This window comes from Asterias rubens, chromosome 20 (assembly GCF_902459465.1).
Source record: "Asterias rubens chromosome 20, eAstRub1.3, whole genome shotgun sequence".
NCBI lineage: Eukaryota > Metazoa > Echinodermata > Asteroidea > Forcipulatida > Asteriidae > Asterias > Asterias rubens.
The window spans coordinates 12,284,263-12,305,840 of NC_047081.1; the positions used below are offsets into that span (position 1 = coordinate 12,284,263).

Genomic DNA, 21,578 nt, shown 5'->3' on the forward strand with positions numbered 1-21,578 from the left:
CTGTAGACAGTCTTATATACTCATGCAGCCCTATACTAACCAATGTATCGAGTCAATCAAGTCCCTGTATTGGCCCAGACCGATCGACCACCACTCAGGTCAGACTATTTTTATTCCCCAGAGCAGAACGATTTTTAGATTAATAACTCAAATAACGAAAAAAACACACCATATAAATATTATTTTACAGAGTACGAAAACATGACAGTTTTGAAATGAAATCATGTTGAAGAGTAACAATTCATTTTTTGTTTGAAGAAAGTGGATTTTCAGAAGGCAACTCAAACCCGATAGTATCTTCTAAAAGGTTTTGATAACGCCAGGCGCGGGTCAGAAAGTACATACATCTTATCAATTCATTTCTGTTAAATTGTCAGATTGTGAGAATAATATTGAAAACACATCGATCAACATAGTGCCAATGTTCGGTAGGTAAATTACTTTGGTACATGTCAAACAGTCTACATGTCGATGTGAGTGCTTTCTAGATGATTTTGGAGTAGTGTGTTGAGTTGTTGGCAGGCTATTAATCGTACTGGAAATACTCTAGAATGTGTTAGTGTCGGATTTTCCATGATTAAGATATCCATGTAATGCTTTTAATACCAAGGAGATTAACTTTTTTTTTTTTACCTTGAGCATTTGCTCTCCAAGGAATAAGAAACTGTTTAACCAAGACGTAAATAAGAAAAGAAGAAAAACGAAAAAGCATAACAAATATTAAAATTCAAAGTTGATAATACGCGGCCTGAGTTAACTCAAATCTCACATAAATTAAACCGAGTCAATCTTGGCTTCACTGAGGTAGAATGTTCCAATGAGCACATCCTCATTCCCAGGTCAGCTCATGATTGGTCATCTACTCAGTGCTCGCTGGATGCATTGTTGAGGATGGAACGAGGGTGAAATGTTCCTGGATTGGTTCCTCTTTCCCTCGTAGCTGAAGACATTGTAAACCAAGTGGCGGAAGTAAATGAATCCGAATGCAAATCAACCTGTTTCCAAATTAAGCTCAATGAGAGTACTCACCTTAAAGTGACCTTAGTCCTTGGTTAAAGAGACACGTACTAGTTCATAGGAATGTGGGCTTGCGCTAGTACACAGACTCTACATCATTATGCGGGCTTCGATAAATCATTAGGCCTGCTACGTTTTCATGATTTTTTTTCTCGTAATGTTTGGCCGAATGGAATTTTCTTCTGCATAGGCCCAAATGCTTACCCTGTTTTGAACGTATAAAGCGTACAAAGCACCTACTTTGATTACGTCTTGTTTAAACTTCAAGATATGATTATAACGTGCACGTTTACACAATACTGATTTATTATGACTGTATTACCTTGTTTCTTCCCGTTCCTGCTTGTATTGTTATCGGAGCTTTTCATGCTTCTTTTCTTGTATTGAAGTTGTCATTTTTGGGTGAGAAACTATTCACTGATAATTAATAATCCTTATAGACAATGCAAGCTTTTTGAAGTCGCTTAGAAACCCATTTGATATTTTTCACCATACATTTCTGAAGACGTTTGTATTGTGACGTAATAATGCCATTGGTTTTACGCCTACGTTCAAGCGCGATATCTTGGTCTTTGTTGTGTGCCCTTTCTTGGCTCGTGATTGGTCAAAACGCCAAACGCGTTCGGATTGATTGTACGCGCAGTATTACCGTAATGACCTCGCGATCGTGACGTCAAACGCCGCTACTACCGAGTAGCCCAGTAAACAGAATGGTGTGTAATTTTCCTCGAGGCAATGTTAACAAGAGCAATTCTCAAGTTAGAACTTGTCATTTCAATTACTTGTAAGAGTTTAAAGTGCGTCCCCTCTTACCCATAAACTGAAATCGGCACAAACCGAGACTAGTCAAACGCTGAGGGCGCTGTAAGCAAATGAAAGGCTATGTCTATCGTGAGGCATTCCTTTGGTTTCCCATTTGAAACTGGGCATCTAGCACGTTCATTGCTCTTGCGTTTTGAAACAGGAAATTAGCTTCTTTTGGTGCCGTAGGTTAGCCCCTATCATATGAGGGAGAAAAACAAAGTAAAAATCCATTTATGCAATTTTAATGGGGGAAAAAACATAACAAATAAACACTCAATTTACTCAACGCAAACTGGGCAATGACCTAGTGAAGAAGTTTACTTTATTAACAAGCAAACAAAGACATACCAAAAAGTAATAATAAATAAATGCAATCACTAGTAGCAGAGGCCTTTCTCAATCATCAGAATTTAAACCCCTTTTTGATAATTACACTTTCTTTTCACATTATTTTTTTTACAAAAAGAAAATGCCTTAAGTATATTTGATATGGTCTTCTCCTGACAAAGATTAGAGTTGTAATTGGGACCTTGGGGCATGATTGACTGTCAAACCAAGATGGATGTAGAGATATACTGGTCATAACTGCATCGAGTTGTATTGTAATTAATGAAGTTCATGCATGTGACAGTTTGAATATTGGTTGATCATTTCGAAACGGTCTGGCACGTCCAGCGACCAGCCAGACATCGAGGCAACTTACTTCTCTGTAGACACTGTTACTAGTTCCTTAGTCAGACCCCTTTCAGTTAGAACCAGGAGCAAATGTCACAAAACTTGTAAGCAGACAACTTCTGCTTACTGACTGTCCCAAAGCTCATGTATGAACAGTGTCCAATCTCATGGAGCTGCTTAATCAGAACAAATAGTGCTTAGCAACTTTATGCTCAACGGAAATGAACAGGATACAAGTCACAAAATATACTTGTGACCTAGGCTTGTAACCTTATTCTGGTAAGCATAATTTGGTTGTGCTTAGCTACCAATGTGCCTAATCGCCATGGACATGCAGAATAAATCTGTGCTTAGCTATTATACATGTGGTCAGCAATGTCGAGCGTAGTCTGCGATTGCAACCCATCGTGACCTCATTTTTAAATGTTTCATTTATGAAGTTTGGTTTTCAGCACTTAAGAATGTAAATACCACCATTCAATATTGATGTTTCGCAATTATGCCATTTATTGTGTCGATGTGCTAAAGTTGACCCGTCAAATGGCGTCTGCAAACACCCTCCTGCTTATTACGTGTGATTCATTTCGAGCTTGGGAGGCCGGCTGGCATCCTTTCTTTAAAGACATTTACATTTTAAGTGAACCATTTTTTTCAAAAGCTTTACTTTGGGAGCCAGTCATTGTAATAAAATGAGAAACACCCTGAACTGAAGTTTCAGCATTTATTTTAATACTTTAAATATATGTATATCATTATTTATACGAATGAATATCTTTTTTTTTTTACATTAACAATAGTTATCTGATTTTTCTTTTTACAACAACATTTATTATAATATGTGGTAATTTCCAGAAACATTATACAATACCTTTTAGACAATGTCTATTTGTCATATTATTTGGTGAGTTAGTTTCTTTTAGACCACGAGCTCCCGCCTAAACGTAGGTCAAAGGGCAGGCTATCTTATTGACCCTGGGTCAAATTACTGACCCTGACGCAGAGGGCTCAAACCGAATCTGTTCTAAGCCACAAATGTTACCAAACAATTACCATTTATACCATAAAGAACACCATCGATATAAACTTACTTACCAAATTCCGTCTGACCATGCTTCATGTCTAACAATTCGTTGTTTTCCCCTTTTGAAGTAAAACATCTATGTTTAATGTGATGTCCACATAAATTGTGTAAAACGTGACGCCGATTAAGACTTAAGTGTACCAATACTCAATAGTTGATTATTTTAGGATCAACTCAAACAAATCAAAATATAGGTACATTCATTAACAGTACAACCGCACTCTCACATCACTAATGAAACAGTTATTTGAAATAGTTACAACAAACCGATGACAATCTGTTTCCGACCAGATTTGTCTTTCCTTTTCAAAATATTGTTCGATATTTCTTGTGAATTATATGAAAACACTCCTACACAAAGTAATACTTTAGAATCTCCTCCAAAGCTTTTTAGGAAAGCACAGTCATTGTTGTTTAAATGAACTGTCAACAAATACACATAATAGCAAATTACCCCCCTCCCCCCTGATTTACCTCATGTTTTGAGTATTCAGCAAAAGTGCTTGGCATGTATAGTCCTGGATTATTTTGGAAACCAGGCTCCAAGATGACAACAAACGATTGAATACAAATATAAACAATATTCAATAGATAAACAAAGTAGTCACGACCCGACTACTATGACGTTACAAGCAACAACGTTTTAAAAGTATATTTATACGTAATTTCTTTTCAGTAGTTTTGTTTTCACCAACTGTCAAAATTCGTTGGGAGAATACAAAAAAAAAACTCTCTGCTGTGCCCTAATAAAACAAAATGTTGGGCGAGGTAACTTAATTAGAAAGACAACATTTTTACACACATTCCCTTTAGGTTGGAATGGTGATCCGCTTTCTGATTGAATAAGTTAGCATGGCATGCTACATACGCCTTTACATATTATACACTCGCCAACTGATTCACAAATTTTACTTAAATAATTATTTACTTATATAATACAAATCAAGATATAACATGATAAATCGTTTTTTAATTTAACAAACAAGTTTATATAAGAAAATGAACGAAAGGCACATTTCCAAAATCTTGAATTCAGTTTTCCATCAACTGTTAAATCCACAATGGTCTAGTTACATGTATACCTAACAACAAAATAGTATTTAAACATTATACATATAATTGAAATGCGCCAATCCAACAATCACAAATTAAGCATTATGCCTTTACACGTACAGTGATACTTATAATTGAAATGCGCCAATCCAACAATCACAAATTAAGCATTATGCCTTTACACGTACAGTGATACTTTACTATAGGAACCATCATTTATTCACTTTAATTGTTCAAAATATCAGTAGCAGGAATATTATCTATGCCCATCTTGCAATTAGTCATCCCATTTAAAAAATGCCAATAAACTCATCTGACATTAAAGATGAACAGACGAAGATGGTAACTATCGCAATTGACGACTGGAACATGCTGTTGCCTCAATTGTGTTTGGATAACTAATTAGGCAATGTCCAAATGAACGGTATCTTCAATGACAACAAGGGTCATAGCCCTATATAGACAAGTGCCTCATCAACAGTCAATGACCTAAGAAAGCCAATAGTCACAGCCGTAGCCAAGAGCCACATACTAAGCCAGCGGGCTTAGCTAACCAAGGGCCATAAAAGTCGCTTGATGGAACGTGGCCACATTGATGATTAATATCATGAAAAAAGTCCGGAATTACTTTATTCTTAAAAAAATATATCTAATAATATACTGCCCTTAAAAATTCAAAAATAGTAAAGTGGTTTGAAGTGAGCAGTTACATAATAACCATTCACGCATGACGAGCAATGCTTGATGGCCAAACTAAAGAAGCAGTCACCCATAGCGGGCAGGGAGCAACATGCCTGCATGGTCTGTGTGCCGTACATGGACTTCACGAGCAAGGGATTGCCTACAACACTCAACCATTGACAAGTGGAATACCACATCTAAACTGAGGTATGACATTCTGTTTCACTTTATTCATGATGTTTATCAACAACATAGTATGATAGAATACAGGTACGTCATAACAGAAAATGTAGACAAACAAAGGAGAGACAATCAACACAGCTACATCTCAAATTCAGCCACTTCCGGGTTCAAACCATAATGTGGTTGAGCGATTTTTGAGAAAACGAATCTCGTACTTTATCTAGTGTTGTATGAAAACTCGCGAGACTTCAACATAACGGTGGCGTATTGTTTTTAACTGCTTTCTAGACACAAAATTGGAACTTAACAGCTACAGTGACTTCCTACACCTATTTATTAAAAATATTATGCGCGCAAGCTAAATAATGTAGGCTATGCCGCGGGCCCAACAGCAGTGCATAAAATTGATGCAACAAAAAGGTCCAACATCATTTAATATAGTTCTCTGATACATTTGTACGCTCCAATATTTCCACTAGAAAATTAACAACATAATTGAGTCTTTGGACCGCTCTTATTCATACATTGATTCATACCCTTAATTTCGCTGTCATTCATCATTCATCATTCATTGATTCTTTACATAATAACATACATTGGTTTCACCACACCACACATTCACAACTTCTCAGCATTCGCCAATCACGTTAAGTGTGTAACTTACCATTGAACACACCCGAAAACCCCCCAAAACACACTAGGAAAGAAGAACACAAAGCACCCAAAGCTTTGTCTTCATAATTTAAGAAGTAACTGTCTTTAAAGTAAGTTTCTCATACTTAATGAAAGTAAAAATCAATCAATCAATCAATCAAACGTAATTTGTATAGCGCCTAAATCAAAAGTTTGCCTCAAAGGCGCTGAGGCACAGAAGAAATAACAAGTCATTGATGGTAGGCCTCCTGAAACAAGTGGGCTTTAAGAAGTGCCTTGAATGTGTTGAGTGATGTTGTGTCCCTGATGTGATTGGGGAGTTTATTCCAGAGTTTGGGTCCATATACCGAGAAGGCTCTATCGGCAAAAGTGATGTGACTTGTTCTTGGAACTACAAAGTATGGTGAACAGGAGCTGTTTGACCGAAGGAGTCTCCGTTCAGCACCAACTTGCAGAATGTCTATGATGTAATGAGGGGCTTGTTGATGTAAGGCCTTGAACATGAAAACGATGACCTTGAAGTCGATCCTTTGTTTGATTGGGAGCCAGTGTAGTGTGATGAGTTCCGGGGTGATAGAGTCGAACTTGCGTTTCTTTGTGATGAGTCTGGCAGCTGTTCGTTGCACATTATTTAGCCTCCTTTTGAGTTTTTGGCTGATTCCAATCAGAAGACTGTTGCAATAGTCGAGTCTTGAAGTGACCAAAGTGTACACTGCAAGCTTGGTTGCGTCGACAGTCAGTAGTCTGCGGGCCCTGCCGATGTTAGTGAGGTAGAAGTTGGCAGTCTTGATGATGCTTGAAACTTGCGCGGACATAGTCATTGCAGGGTCAAACATGACTCCAAGAACTGACGTAGTAAGAATTACAACAGCTTTGAATAGTGTATGCATCTTGAGAAATATTTCAGTTCGAAACACTTTACGGTAATGGATAAAGATATCGCTCTTTATCGCCACCAACTTGAAGAATAAACATACACTGTGTATTCATAAAGGCAATAGTCTTCCTTTGTGGAAATTCGCTTCGAAAAATCTTACTTTTATTGGAGTAATTTATGAAAAGCATTTGAATGAACTGTTTCAAACACCAAAGGTATACATTGCCTTTAATATGTGAATTGCCTTTAAAGATATTCCATGATCAAGACATGACCGCCACACTGTGTTGTTTTATACAAGGTCCATTAGTTTCGATAGAGGGCGTCCTTCTATATCGACCTCAACCAAAGAACGATTTTTGACAACAAGCCACCTGAATGCGGCACCCGATGACAATTTCCATATCAAATCAATACATAAATGGGGCCAGCCTACTTCAATTCAAGTGGACACGCGCGTTAAAATTAGAAAGGAAGGAAGGAAAAAAAAGACCAAGGAGAAAAACTAAAAAAGCGGCTTTTGAAGAAGACTACTTAATATAGTTACAGTTCAATTGGTCATCAATATAAACTAAAACCCGTACTTCGAAACCAAATCGATCTTCGTGTGGGGATCTGCGTGATGCAAAAACTCTGTAACACCTGTTAGTTTCCACTTTATGCATACATTCAGGTTCTTGTTTATTATGTGAAAAAAATACCTGGTCAATCGATTCAAGCAGAAAAATACCTCTGCCTTTTAGAGATGTTGAAATGCGGCTATACATCAAGGGCTACAGCCACCTTTTTGTGACCTTTTGATTAAAACAAATAATAATAAAGTGTTAAAACCAATTAACGAGGGTGACCCATAGAGTACAGCTCATAGCACTTTATAAACAAACATTCTACGATATAATACTAAAAACGACACAAAGCGCATACGTTTTTGTTTGTACTGAATGAAATTCGGCTCAACAGAGGTCGTGCTAGCAATAATATTGACAAATATTTACTTCGATTGTTAAACAGCGGCTGCAGAATGCTCAGATGCGACGTTCTCAGGTCTGGTGTGTTGTGTTAAGCATGTAAGAAAAACAGCTTGACAAACATTAGTCAAACATTACCCCCCTGAAACTACCGTAAATAAAGCATCGCATAAAAACTACGTACATTGCTTTCACTTTCAGCAACTACCCTTAAAAGATTTTAGTTTTACAACCATCTATATTGTGTTGTCAAGATACACTATCTCTGCCAATAAGGGACATCGTCATCAACACTTAGTTATACAAACACGCCCCTCTCATTTATTCGATTTCAAATTACGATGACAAAAGAAACGACAGACGTGATGGCTCATGAAGACAAACTAGGTCCAGTGATTCTCCTTAAAATAAAGTACTCTGTCACCTTTTCTTGAAACCATCTTTTATACGATGTCAACATACACCGTCTCTATGCAAGACAGATCTCGTGATTATAGATTGGTGATGCGAAAATGCCCATTTCATTTTAAAGTTTACACAACTTGATGGGCGCCGAATGTCAAATGAATAATATGACAAACTAAAAGATAGCAGTGATATTAGTTGCCCTCTAACCTATCATCTATCATTAATTTTTATCATCACATCATTCTCCTGCAACTCATCTCTAATCTGTTAATGTTTAACTCAGCCCACACGTTCAACAATACACGACTTGTAAATATTCTCTTTCCGATCTCTCGCCTTACATTTACTCATAAAAATAAAAGGCTTTATCCTAACTAGAGCTTCATGTTACATGTTGTTTTTGATCACGACTATTATTCAGCGGGATACATCTTGTGTCTAATTTAATAGAACTTTAAACGCAATGAACACACTCCCTTGTTTTAAAGACACTGGACACTATTGGTAACTGTCAACGACTAGCCTTCACAGTTGGTGTATCTCAACATATGCATAAAATAACAAACCTGTGAAAATTTGAGCTCAATCGGTCATCGAACATGAGAGATAATAATGAAAGAAAAAAACAATCCTGTCACACGAAGTTGTGTGCGTTTAGATGGTTGATTTCGATACCTCAAGTTCAAAATTATTTCTTCCTCGAAAACTATGGCACTTCAGAGGGAGCCGTTTCTCACAATGTTTTATACCATCAACCTCTCCCCATTACTCGTCACCAATAAAGGTTTTATGCTAATAAATATTTTGAGTAATTACCAAAGGTGTCCACTGCCTTTAAACTTCCTCACCACGCATGCAGGCATTAATCCAACTGACATTTTTTCGGCATCGCAATCTTAGCCAAACTTCATTAATCTGAGGAAATGATGTGGGCTGAATAGGTCAAAGGTCGACATGTTTGTCTCCCAGCTGAAACTTCTGATTGTCTAAAAGAGGTGCCAATATCACTTGCCATTTCAAGTTTTAACAGTTTGTAGTGTTTTTTTTCTGGTTCTTTTGAAATTTGCACAGGTATAGGACAACTCATAATTACATCAAATTATCTTGTAAATTTTTCACTTTAAGTAAATCTCGCGTCTTATTAATTCAAAACGATTGACCTATATGAATTTGTTTGCACTTTTCTTAATGGCAAATATTTTAAACGGCAACGTTTTGTGTAATCAGTTGAAGTATTGACGATGAATGAATTACAAGACTATAGTACATTTCCTTTTCGACCTCTCCCTGTTTACAATCTCTTAGTTTGATTGTACTCTAGTTCCTCACACTCAACTAGATTGTACCTTCTCTTGAAGGCTCGCATGGTTACTCTTGGCACACCTATACCAAACATCCCTCATCACTTGAAGATCACCCATGTGTGTTTCATTCAGCTTTCACTTACGGACATTTCCTAATCTCCTCACGTCCAACCACTTTCAACTCATTCCATTTCTTCAATCTCTTTTTGGTTCCACGCATCTTTCATCTATTCCGATGTATTTTGTCGGCTATCCATCGCTCACTCCGCGTATCTTTTTCGTCATTTTCATTTCGTTTCAAATCATCCCCCCCATATTTCCACCCTCTATGATTGAAAGATCAGGATGCATAAAACATATTTTTATGCAAAAAATACCATGGAAACATCATTTTAAAGGTTATACCCGAGTGTTTATAAAGAAACATAAACAACAAAAATATAGACTCATTGTGAAGATGTAGGGCCGCCAAAAAACCCCAAAACAAAACAACAACAACAACAACAACAACAACAACAACAACAACAACAACAACAACAAAACACAACCCACGAGTCCAACTAACAAACAAACGAACAAACAAACAACAAACAAACTATAAGCAATGACCGGAGAGGACATGGCGAGAAAATCCAAACACCATTCCTGTTTTATGCCAATAAGTTGAACATCCTGTTCTAGTAGAATCCAATAAAACACTTTCTATATGCGCATAATGTTCCCGTCTCCTTGACCATGTTTCTTCATTTCACTACTTTCCATTCTAAATTGTTTTAAGTACATTATGGGTAAAAACTCAAACCCCCGGTGTTTCCGGTCTTAGAGAATAATTGAAACGGCTCCCTTAGTGTTTACACTCCAGAGGGTAGCTAAAGAACCATGCCGTTAATTCATGCACCATAACTAAGTGATGAATGTCTTTCTACTATTTGCTCTTTATCCAGAAGAATTCAAGATTTAAGACGTGACTGATGTGAAATCGGTCAACCACATGAAAACATTTCCTTGCAGCTGCCTGCCGTAAAAGCTTGTGTTTAAGAGTGGCGTAATTCAGCATCCGTGTCAATACCTCTGAGTTTGATCAAAATGTACGGCTGCCATTTTGACTATAGGAATCTGAACTGGCATAGATCTCACCAGTTCACCAATAAGCGGAATGTGAACAGCATCTTTCCCTGAGTACTTTAGGTCTACTAGCAGTTTGGGTGGAGGATAAATAAGCATTAGACTGTGGGCAAACATTATGGAGGGAATGGGCCATGCCTTAACCCCGAGAGAGCATTGAGTAAACGGTTTAACTGGTAAGAGTGCTCCCCAAAGAGGTGGCTCAAACTGTGAAGAGGTTTCTACTCTGCATAGGTCTATGGTAAACATAATATTTTTGTTTGTCCCCCAAGCAATTCTGCTAACACAGAAGGAAATTCTTTTAAAAATTTAAACAAAAGAGTTAGCCACAGTTTCTTGCTAGACGTGGGTCAAGTGTTATTTTGAATTCAAGCCTAGGTCAGAAATCCTCTTAAGTGGTTCAACAAAATATTTGTAATAATAATTATCAAGACCTTGAAGCGAACTGACCTAATTCCAGGTCATGGAGTTCCAGATTTAAGCTCCTTGGTCTTACGGAGATCCGAACTTCGGACCACACCACTCAGCAAGAATCTGATTCAATAACACGGATTGGATTAGGGTTTAGGAGAAACGATGATCAGTAATGGCACTGCATTTAAAAAAAGAATATTTCTTGTGGTAGCATAATTGGTTTTTAAGTTGCTTTGTATAATGTAGCTGATTTCCAAATTCTAAAGTGTAATTTCGAAACATACATTTTCATTGGAGCAAACGGCTGCAGATTCATACTTAAAAATCCCCCACACACAACGTCACGTGCATCACTATATCATAACAAATGTCCACAAATTATTCAAAGCATGATAATAACATTATCAGTAACAGCTAAAGCAGACAGAAGAAAATATGTATTTCAAATATTGAAGAGTTTCTTAGTAATTCCAATATCGTTGTTATCAAGTTGCAGTTTGGCTGATTCGCTCAAAAGTAACATGAGTAGAAACTGTCCTAATAACATCCGGACAATTTCTTGCTATATACAATATTATTTCTCAACAAACTAAATTGGATAAATTTGTTATCTCAAGTAGCAACGATATTAACATCTTCTCGTGTTGGATTTAAAAGTGTTTTTTTTTTTTTGTACACCAGTACCAAAATATGAGTTATATACACAGATCATAACGTTGACCATTTTCTTGAACAAAAAGAAAGAAAGAAGAGAATGAAAAAAAAAAAAAAAAAAAAACAAAAAAAACACAATCTTTTGTGATTGGGTTTAAACTTAGTAAATGTGGAAAAATAGCTAAATTTGTGTTTTGTTATGTACCTGTATCGTATTCTTTGTTTAAAATGACAAAGAAATGTTTAAGTATTTTGACGTCAGAGGTGAGAGTGGCCCTTTGACGTCTTGCAGCCGAAGAGGGCGCGCTAACTTGCTTATTAAAATAGTGAGTTAACTATGTGAATAAATGATAAAGGGAAACCAGATGTGTTTACTTCTACCTTTCAAAAACACAGTCTGGAACCAAAGGTCATACTGTCCACAAAGCGCGTCTTTTTTGAAACGGTAGCTTTCACGTAAAAAAAAACAACTCAGAGTATCCATGGTTATTTGTCGGTGTTACCGCAAACTACAACCGTTCGCTCGTAACTAATGCATTTGCATTGTAAACATTCGTCATTTAATCTTCATGAATATAATATCAAAGCATCAAATCTTGTTTGAACATCAAAGACAGTTTACGATCTACTTTCAATTATTAAATATTCAAACATAAGTCAATTTCATGTCAAAATTACAGGCAATCCAATCCAGCACATGATGCTGCCTACGTAGGATTGTTCACTTTTCTGTAATTTTGTACTTTCCAAAAGAACATAATATGGTCAAATTTCAACTCATTCAAGGGAGAAAAATTCCAAAGAAATTCTCATGAAGATTTGTTCTAAACCCATATCGATCTTTCTAATGGAACCAAAATGGTTTGAGCGGCTCTTGTTGTGCACACACCTGTTCTTTTCTAAAGCTCCAAAGGTCAACAGTACTTTGTATTTTGTACCCTCTTTTTAAAAAGTTCTTGAGAGGCATTGCAAAGGGAGGCATGACCGATAAAGCCTGCAACAGAGATTTGCAAAAGTTTCAACATTTGCAAGTCAAACACACAGTTCAAGTAAACACAACTCAATTTACACTAGCACGTGTCTTCCATAGAGTCAACTACACTTGCAGAGAGAAGACTGTTCTTGCATCCCAGTTCTTGCTTACCATTGGTGGTTCGTTGATATCCAGTTGATGACGTCATGCGGCTTGTTGGGGACATTGGCGTTCCGCTCTGTCGCTGACTGTGTCGTGTATCTGACGTGCCTTGACTACAGCGGAATACACGCTTAAAGCCAGCTCGAAACCTGCGAGTACAGAAGCACAACGTACACAAATACAAATAGCATTTTGATTAAAACTGAGTTCTTGCTGATCGATCACATGAAATCAAACCTACTTTGGTGTATGGCAATCCGACGTCAGCATACACACACAAACCCCCTATCCATAGACGTGTCAATATTTTCCCGGGAAGTTGATATCATAGTGAAAGGCTACCTCAAAAGTTTAAAGGTGCAACTATTAATAACAAACCGTGATATAATACTGCGTGTTCTGTAAACCCCAAAAGCACCGGATATAGCTTGTCAATTTTGCCGAACAGTTATTTTACTTCGTAAAAGATTGGTTGAGAACAACGAATGCCCAAGGGACTTTGTGAATTGTTACTTTCTTTCGTATACAATTTATTGCCCCGTCGTCCAATAATGTTTGAATCTGTTGTTTACACATGCTGCCGGTTTATTTTGTCCCAGCTCATGTGAGGATTGAGCAGGAAACACACAAAGCAACTTATATAAATTAATCACAAAGCTCCAAGCTATGGGGAAATCAGATATTATTGAAATGTGTTGCTCTGATCTGAGTTTTTATGGATATTTTCGTTCGAGTTACATTTATACACTTTTTTCCCCAATCTCAGAAATACAAAAAATAGTTCTTGTAAGTTACTGTTCTGTATTATTGTAGTCGCCTCGGGCACTCCATCGAGGGATATATACCCAGTATAAGTTTTAGTAGCTTTATTATTAATATATACATTTTAACATTGCATGAGTTGTAACTTGCCCTCTGACATGTGTTGAATTTGTCACTGCTAGTCTTTCCTCTAAACCTCTAAACAATCTTGATATCAACAAGGTTGGAAAATAAATTCCCTAGTACAAACCTAAACCTCGCATGTCATACCACGGAACATTTATGCTGTGAAAAACACTTAGAAGAAAACGTCCAATATTATTTGTGATTCTATATTGGACCATGTTGCTAGGTAAAACTACAGTTCATGGATTAATATAAGCTGCGAAAATTAAATTACAAATACAAATATTTTACAACATCATATTTTACATTTTGAAATAATTATAGCGAAGTGATTTTTTTGCCGAAAAGAAAGCAGGTTTAGTGTCTGTCTGTTCAATGTGTTTCACAATGTCTAAGTTCATTGCTCTGTGGCTACGGCGATCGTCAATCAAGACATCGCAGGTCTAGAAACCAGACCTGAAGAAAACATCGAACTGTTGATGTGGCCACGGAGGTAGCTACCTCCATGGTGTGACAGAATAATTAAGAATTCATCAGCACTCAAGACATCAAGCAATTCAAGTTGCGCAGATTGCGAGCGTGCCACTTTGTCCGAGTTAATTGTGTGCAATCGTCCCGATAGCCTTAACGCAAGAGCACGTCTTATTTTAGTCGCCCCATCTTACCTGATGGTCGAGCTGGGGAAATCACTGCCAAATCGGAACAACAGACTAGCAAAGGAATAACTTAGGCTACATTTGACCCGGGGCAAGACGTTATTTGGTTTCCAACTGATGGATAACTAAGGGTAACCACTGTCATTGCAAAATTAATCAAAAGGTTAGCACAGATTCCTATTTTCCCAGCACACCCCTCCCCAAAACAAATCTCAAAATCAACAGCAAGGTCCTATAGGTCGTGAAATTAGATTAACCACTCAACAAAATGAATGGCTGCCAACTTTGTGACAGGAATGAGCAAGAGCCCCAGGTAAAATGTCCCACCCACTTAGAAGTAATTTTGATGGAAGTATTTTTGTTGTATTGATTTACCTGTCATTGAGCCAGCAGTAGATAAATGGATTATACATGGAGCTACTCATAGCAAGGGTCCAGACACTAAGGTAGATGTGAAGAGAATAGCTCTTTTGGTAGGCAGAGTCACTCATAAAGGATAAGAACTGGTAGATGTGAAGAGGTAGCCAACAGGTTGCAAACACTGCTATCACCACAATGATCATCTTCACAACCTAAAACAAAATACACATTAATGAAAGTTAATCCCTAAGAGCATTAGTAGTTAGCGTACTTCACAATAACGATTCGATGTGCTTAACATTACTGCCCTGTTCATTGTGCCAATAACATTCATGTCATCTTTCTCAGCTTCTTATAAGGAGTATTCAGCCCTGAGCTGCTTGTAAGGCGCTTGTGGCTTTTCATACACAATATCAACCTCTACCCTCGCAGGTACCCACTTATACCCTGGGTGGAGATAATAGTTAGTAACGCATCTTGCTAAATGAACAAAGTGTAATGACCTTGATTCGAACCCTCACCTCGAAGTGCCGTTAGATCCATGTTTTAAAGGACTCAGAAAGCATTCGTCGCTTACAAACATTATTGTTCATTCGCTTTTTTATGTTGATGTCATAATACACATGGAAATAACAGATCATATCAACGTGTATAACACGTGTAACGTTTTTGTTCTCCTTTTTTTCAGATTGAAAAAGCCACAGCATGATTTTCAGAGGTGGACACCCTCCTATACGAATGGTAGATTATATGACCCAACAACAACCTGCATAAAAAAGTGCGTCATTGTTTTAAAATGGGTAAGTTACCAATTTAAATTTTAATTATGTTTGTTTTCAAAAAGTATTCAACTGACCATAGTATGTCAAAACCCGATTACATTTTTGGGAATTTGTTTACGCGAGTTTCAGCGCCTTCTTCTCGTACCGATAACAGTTTGCTGCCACCTAGCGTTCCAAAGTTGACCATGTTATTTCAATAACCCTCGTTATAACATAAATCCAGGATAAACACACACACACACCCCCACGCACAGCTGTGTTTATGGTGTAAACCGAGGACTTCTCTTTGTTCTCCCATTGTTTGGACATAGTTTATTTTTCAGACGTCCCTATTGGTATTGTACACGAAATCGAATCGAGGACGTCCTCGGTGTGACTTTTTCCCGGATCCCTTTTGTTATAACCTTCTCCAAGTCCTCGGTTTGAATGCTTAGACGTGCCCATGATGTTTCATTACTATGCGTGCAACCTATACCTTTGTATGCATACAGCACGACCCTTTCTATTGTAAAAATCACTCGTTTTTTTTTTATTCTTAAGCAAAACGTGGTCTTGTCGCTTATGTGGATGAAACATAGATTGAAAGATTTGTGTGCCCACGACAAATAACGGATGTATATTTGAGTTACCCTGTACTGTGAATATCTGTAAGTGAAAACCTATAGCTATTAGTCAGGTGAACGTTTTCATCGTGAAGAATATTGATACCTAATATAATAAGATCAGATGACCTTTTGGTTCAATAGCCAAATGAGTCATTAAGTGTAGTAATGCGATGTACGTTTAACTAGACTTAAACATGTATTTTGGAAAAAGGGTTGGCAGCTGTTTCTTAATATGACTAAACGACTGAGCTTATTTGAACATTGTATATAGTAATGAACATGATAACCCATCATAGGATTGACTCAAGAGAGCGGGTTATATTCAACAGTTCAGCAAATATAAAGTCAAAATAAAACACACTAGTTTTACTCTTCAAACTCATTACTGAATCTTAAAACAAAAACATCGTTTACCTTTCGTTTTGCTTTGATGTGTTTCGCACGATTCGGAATATATTCCCCCAGAACACCACTACGCCAAAGTTTTACTCCTATGACGGTGTAACACATAGCGAGAACAGATAACGGTACGCAGTATACTACGCTGAATGACGTCACATTATACCTTTTGGGGAAAATAAACAAATTTACATTAATTTGAGGTTATCTTTCTTTGAAATCAGCACAGAGTGAAAAGTTGCAAATGACTTTGTTTTGAATCTAACCGAAACTCATGAGTTCCGAGTGCCATATTGACCACAGACTGAATTAATCTATACTTATCTTGGTGAGAGAGGTTCGAACCACAACCACATGCATACACTTTTCCCAACTAGACATATACTAAGGCTTTTGAAGACTGTTGAACATCATTTCTTTCTGTTTCTCCCCCTTTTGTTTTTAGAAATGTAAGATCAAACCTACCTACACATACTCAATTAATTGATCCTATCTTTTCTCAATGCATTTTGTCGGATTTACTCTAAGAATCTGTTTTCAAAAATAAAGGTTTATACCACATACAATATTTATTGTGCTTCGATAATTATTGATTGAAGTTTCACCAAAGAAGCCGACAAGGCTCGACAAGTGAGATTTCCACCTTCTAAATTTCAATACAATAGTTATTAATGACCCATCTATCAAGATAATCAAACACAAGGGTTGTGCGTAGGCGTTGAGGTATAGGATCGTCTTAACTTGCAAATATTGATGTCTCATAACACCAAGGAATTTTCTAAACGGAAGACTGTGGTCATTATATGGAGATATCAAACTATCTAATCTGTGAGTTTGACTGTAGGAAGAACCGATTAGTTTGCTTGGCTATACTACCCATCTGCAATGAGTGAAGAGTAATTTGATTCTATACAAGAAGTTGAAGTCAAGCATTTTATAGGGTTATAAAGCTTCTAGCTTAGTACCCACGGAATGTCAGTAATTACAGGCCTGACTTCCTCCTGAGCCACACATCTTAAGGAATACTTTGTGCCTGTTTTCCTCCTGAGCCACACATCTTAAGGAATACTTTGGACTTGTAGGGCAGTATTGTGAACACCATGGATGAGACCTCGGGATTAGACATAAATCCAGCAATATCGGAAAGTTCAAACAGTAACAGAATAATGCACCATATCGGCGAACGAACACACGGCAGTATGTTGCGAGGTTGATCTGCATTATAAATGTTAAAGGCAATGGACACTATATTACTCAAAATAATTGTTAGCCAACAACATACTTGGTAACGAGCAGTGGAAAGCTGTTGAAAGTATAAATCGTTGTGAGAAAAAAATATTATCTCACTAGAATGTTAAAATACTTCAGCTGGAAGTAAGCTGTGCAAAAAGGATGTTTTTCTTTATTGTTCTCTTGCAACTTCGATGACAAAATGAGCTCAAATTTTCACATTGTTAATTTAAGTTGGGATACACCAACGAGTAAGGATACACCATTAGAGATTACTGGTCTTGGGCAATTACCAAATAATATGTATAGTGCCTTTACGATACGCTTGAAAAATAATAACTAATGCCAAGTTTCAGTCCGATTTGTCACCACTGATTAGTTTGTTGATTGAGAGTTAATCCCTCGAGAAATAGACCGTCTGAAATATTGTCACTGTTGACCAAAGTGTAATATTTGTTAAAGCAAAACAATAAAAGTACCTACACGAAAACGCATCAAATCAGGGGGCGACTTTGTAAGGGGTGACTTAGTATGGGGGCGACTTTGTAAGGGGTGACTTTGTAGGGTGTGACTTTGTAAGTGGGCGACTTTGTAAGAGGTAACTTTGTAAGGGTTGACCAACTTGGTTTGACTCGAAATGGGTCAACCGTTTTGGAACTATTCGGAATACGACTGTAACGGGGTCAGCTTAACCACGAATTCAGATAACATTTCCCCAGGTCAGTTTTATTGTTTACACCAACATGTGTACATGATTAAAACAAAAGAACAAATCAAATTACTCACCAGAATTCGTACTCTCGTTGGATTCCATCCGGCCAAATAATATAACACTGCGTTATATCACCGTCACTGTATCCAAATGTGATGAGTTGAGAGTAAAAGAACTGTGGACTGGCAAAAGAAATCGCTCCAATCCAGATGAATATAATCATACACACAATACATGTTTTAGAGAGGCGGGGCAGTAATGGGTGAACTATGGCCCGATACCGGTCTATGGAAATAGCAACGAGGGATAACACAGAAGCCACAGTCGAAACGGTGCCCATGAAACGGGCTAGTCGGCACATAAACTCACCCATTACCCAGTTCTGGGTGACGATGTAACTAAATAATGACGGCATACTTAAAGTTGCAATTAGGGTATCAGAAACGGCTAGGTTCAGTAAAAAGTAATTAGTGATACTACGCATGCGCGGATCAGTTGACACAATCCAAATGACGATGAGATTTCCACCAGCAGCGGTTAGAATAATTGCTGAAACAAAAACACTCCAGATGATTCGACTTTGTTGGTCCATTACATGAGGGAAGGTATTGTTAATGGTGTAAAAGTCTTCATACTCCATAAAATCGCTCGTTTTGTTCCCCATGATGCTTGCTGTTATATTTCACACTAAAAAGACACAACACAGATCAGCATCGTACGAGCCGATTGAGCGTAAAAAGAATAGCACTCCAGTTTGAAGGAACACACGTCCACTTAAAGAGCCTCTCCCCGCCACACTGCTTCCTGTTTTTCGATTCTTGATGTCCACGTTCTGTGTGACCTTACTCTACCGAGACTGAGCACCGTTCTGGTCCAATTAGTAGATGGATAATACCTCGTCAGTTTTTGACACAGATTTGGTGACCGAAATCTACGGATGGCCGTATCATGTTTTGACGAGAGTCTCTATATCTGAAGCCTCGGGTGACACTACACTAATCGGCTGACTGTAAAGCTGATAGTAGTCGGATAGAGGTGCCGGCAACAACAGGGAGCATTACAACTAGATGTCCGGTGCCAAGCCTAACTTCTTAACAAATCAACCTCGACAAAAAAAGATAGAAGATATCCCGGCAACCGGGTCTGGATTTCACTGACTTGAAAAGCAACCTGTCACTGTTATATTGTGTAGTAATCTGTATCTGATCCCCGCTGAATTGCATCTCCAGTGTCAAGGAAACGAGAGAGAAACAAGGTTCAATGTATCGATGTACTATACGATGGTTTCTAGCTGCGAAAACCCTAGTGACTACCAGGACAGTATAAAGCTCACAAGGACAAGAGAAGCCGTTAGTTGCTACTCCTTCATCACCCAACACACTGAGATAACTCTCCCCTCTTGAAATCGCATCAGCCGCGACTTTCCAAATGGTCCGTTGTACATGTATTCCTTAGATGGTTTACTAAAAGGCGAGCGTCTCACATAAGAGCACTCTCCAGTTAGCCAATCCGGCGTACGCACTCTCTCCGTATACAGTGGGCTTTACAAAACAAGATTGCGCTCTAATGGAAATTGCACCAGGGAGTTGGTCGCGCAATACGATGCCCTTAAGTGAACATCAAATCTTCCACTCTGGAGCGCACGCGCATTGTTACTCCAGCCCTTTCTCACTGTTTTACGCACGGACGAGTAGGCGTTCTCAACAAGGTGGAAAACAAGTGTATATGATTCTTAAGTAAGTATGAAGTTTCACAATTGCGATGAGCTGAGGATGTATATTTTACCAATTTCTCTTCGGGCGCTTTTGGTGATCAAGAATGCATGAAGATGTCGGCAAACGTAATACAAACATTAAATCCTCGATTATATTGTCCTATCTTTCAATCTTGCATCATCACACTTGAAGCTCCGAGGTCACTTTTGAGATGTTCTTGGACGAGTCGCGTGTATGTCAGTCATCGACAGAATGGAGGTTGATGTTTGAACTTCCCGGTTTCAGCTAACGCTCCTAAAATGAAAAAATCAAATACAAATGCTTATTGTTCCTCCCTTCAACACAGTTTACAAAAATCACATCGTTATAAACGTGCTCGCAACACTGCAATCATAGTAGGACTAATTGAATGTCGCTAGTGCTCCCCTGTAATACACTGAAAGTAAAACAATAATTAACCTACCAGGAGCGAGTTTACTTAACAATAATTAACCTACCAGGAGCGAGTTTACTTAACAATAATTATTTCTTGTAAATATATGAGATGCACGAACTTGATATTGAAAAAATACTTTGTGAGACTTTGATAAATAATTATTTGATACAGAGTCGAAACTAAGAATGTGCCAAAAGTGTACCCTGAAACCTCTGAATCTTTGGGATTAACTAACTGATACAAGCGGTTTTTACACAAATGTAATTATAAATACATTCACAAGATGTCAATAAATGGGTTGATTTGTGACAAATTACTGAACCAGCTCTGGAAATTCATAGTAAAATGTTCATGAGTATATATAAAACAAAACACTTCGGCAGGAAATTGGCACAGTTGACAATACACTAGTCGAACCGAGCGGTGATTTTGTTTGTAAAATGAAACGTCATTATGCATCGAATTGACTAGAGCTTTTATCATATCGTTATACCAGTCCGTCTTAAAGACAGTGGACACTGTTGGTAATTACTCAAAATAATAATTAGCATAAAACCTTTCTTGGTGACGAGTAATGGGGAGAGGTTGATGGTTTAAAACATTATGAGAAACGGCTCCCTCTGAAGTGCCATAGTTTTCACGAAATGAGTAATTTTCCACCTCGGATTTAGAACTTAAGGTCTCGAAATCAACCATCTAAACGCACAGAACTTCGTGTGACAAGGTTGTTTTTCTTTCATTTTTATCTCACAACTTCGATGA

General features: G+C 37.7%; 1 protein-coding gene across 1 annotated transcript; it reads right to left on the reverse strand.

Moving 5' to 3' along the window:
* Window positions 1-6,414: 6,414 nt before the first annotated feature.
* Window positions 6,415-20,094, reverse strand: LOC117303755 (substance-P receptor-like; the record flags this gene model as incomplete). The annotated part of the gene is made up of 5 exons (XM_033788081.1): window positions 18,740-20,094; window positions 16,739-16,889; window positions 14,953-15,149; window positions 13,043-13,182; window positions 6,415-6,995 (listed from the first exon to the last, which is right to left on the reverse strand). Coding segments are annotated over exons 1-5 (1,659 nt in total), but the record flags the coding sequence as incomplete, so codon positions are not given.
* Between the last annotated feature and the right edge of the window lie 1,484 nt (window positions 20,095-21,578).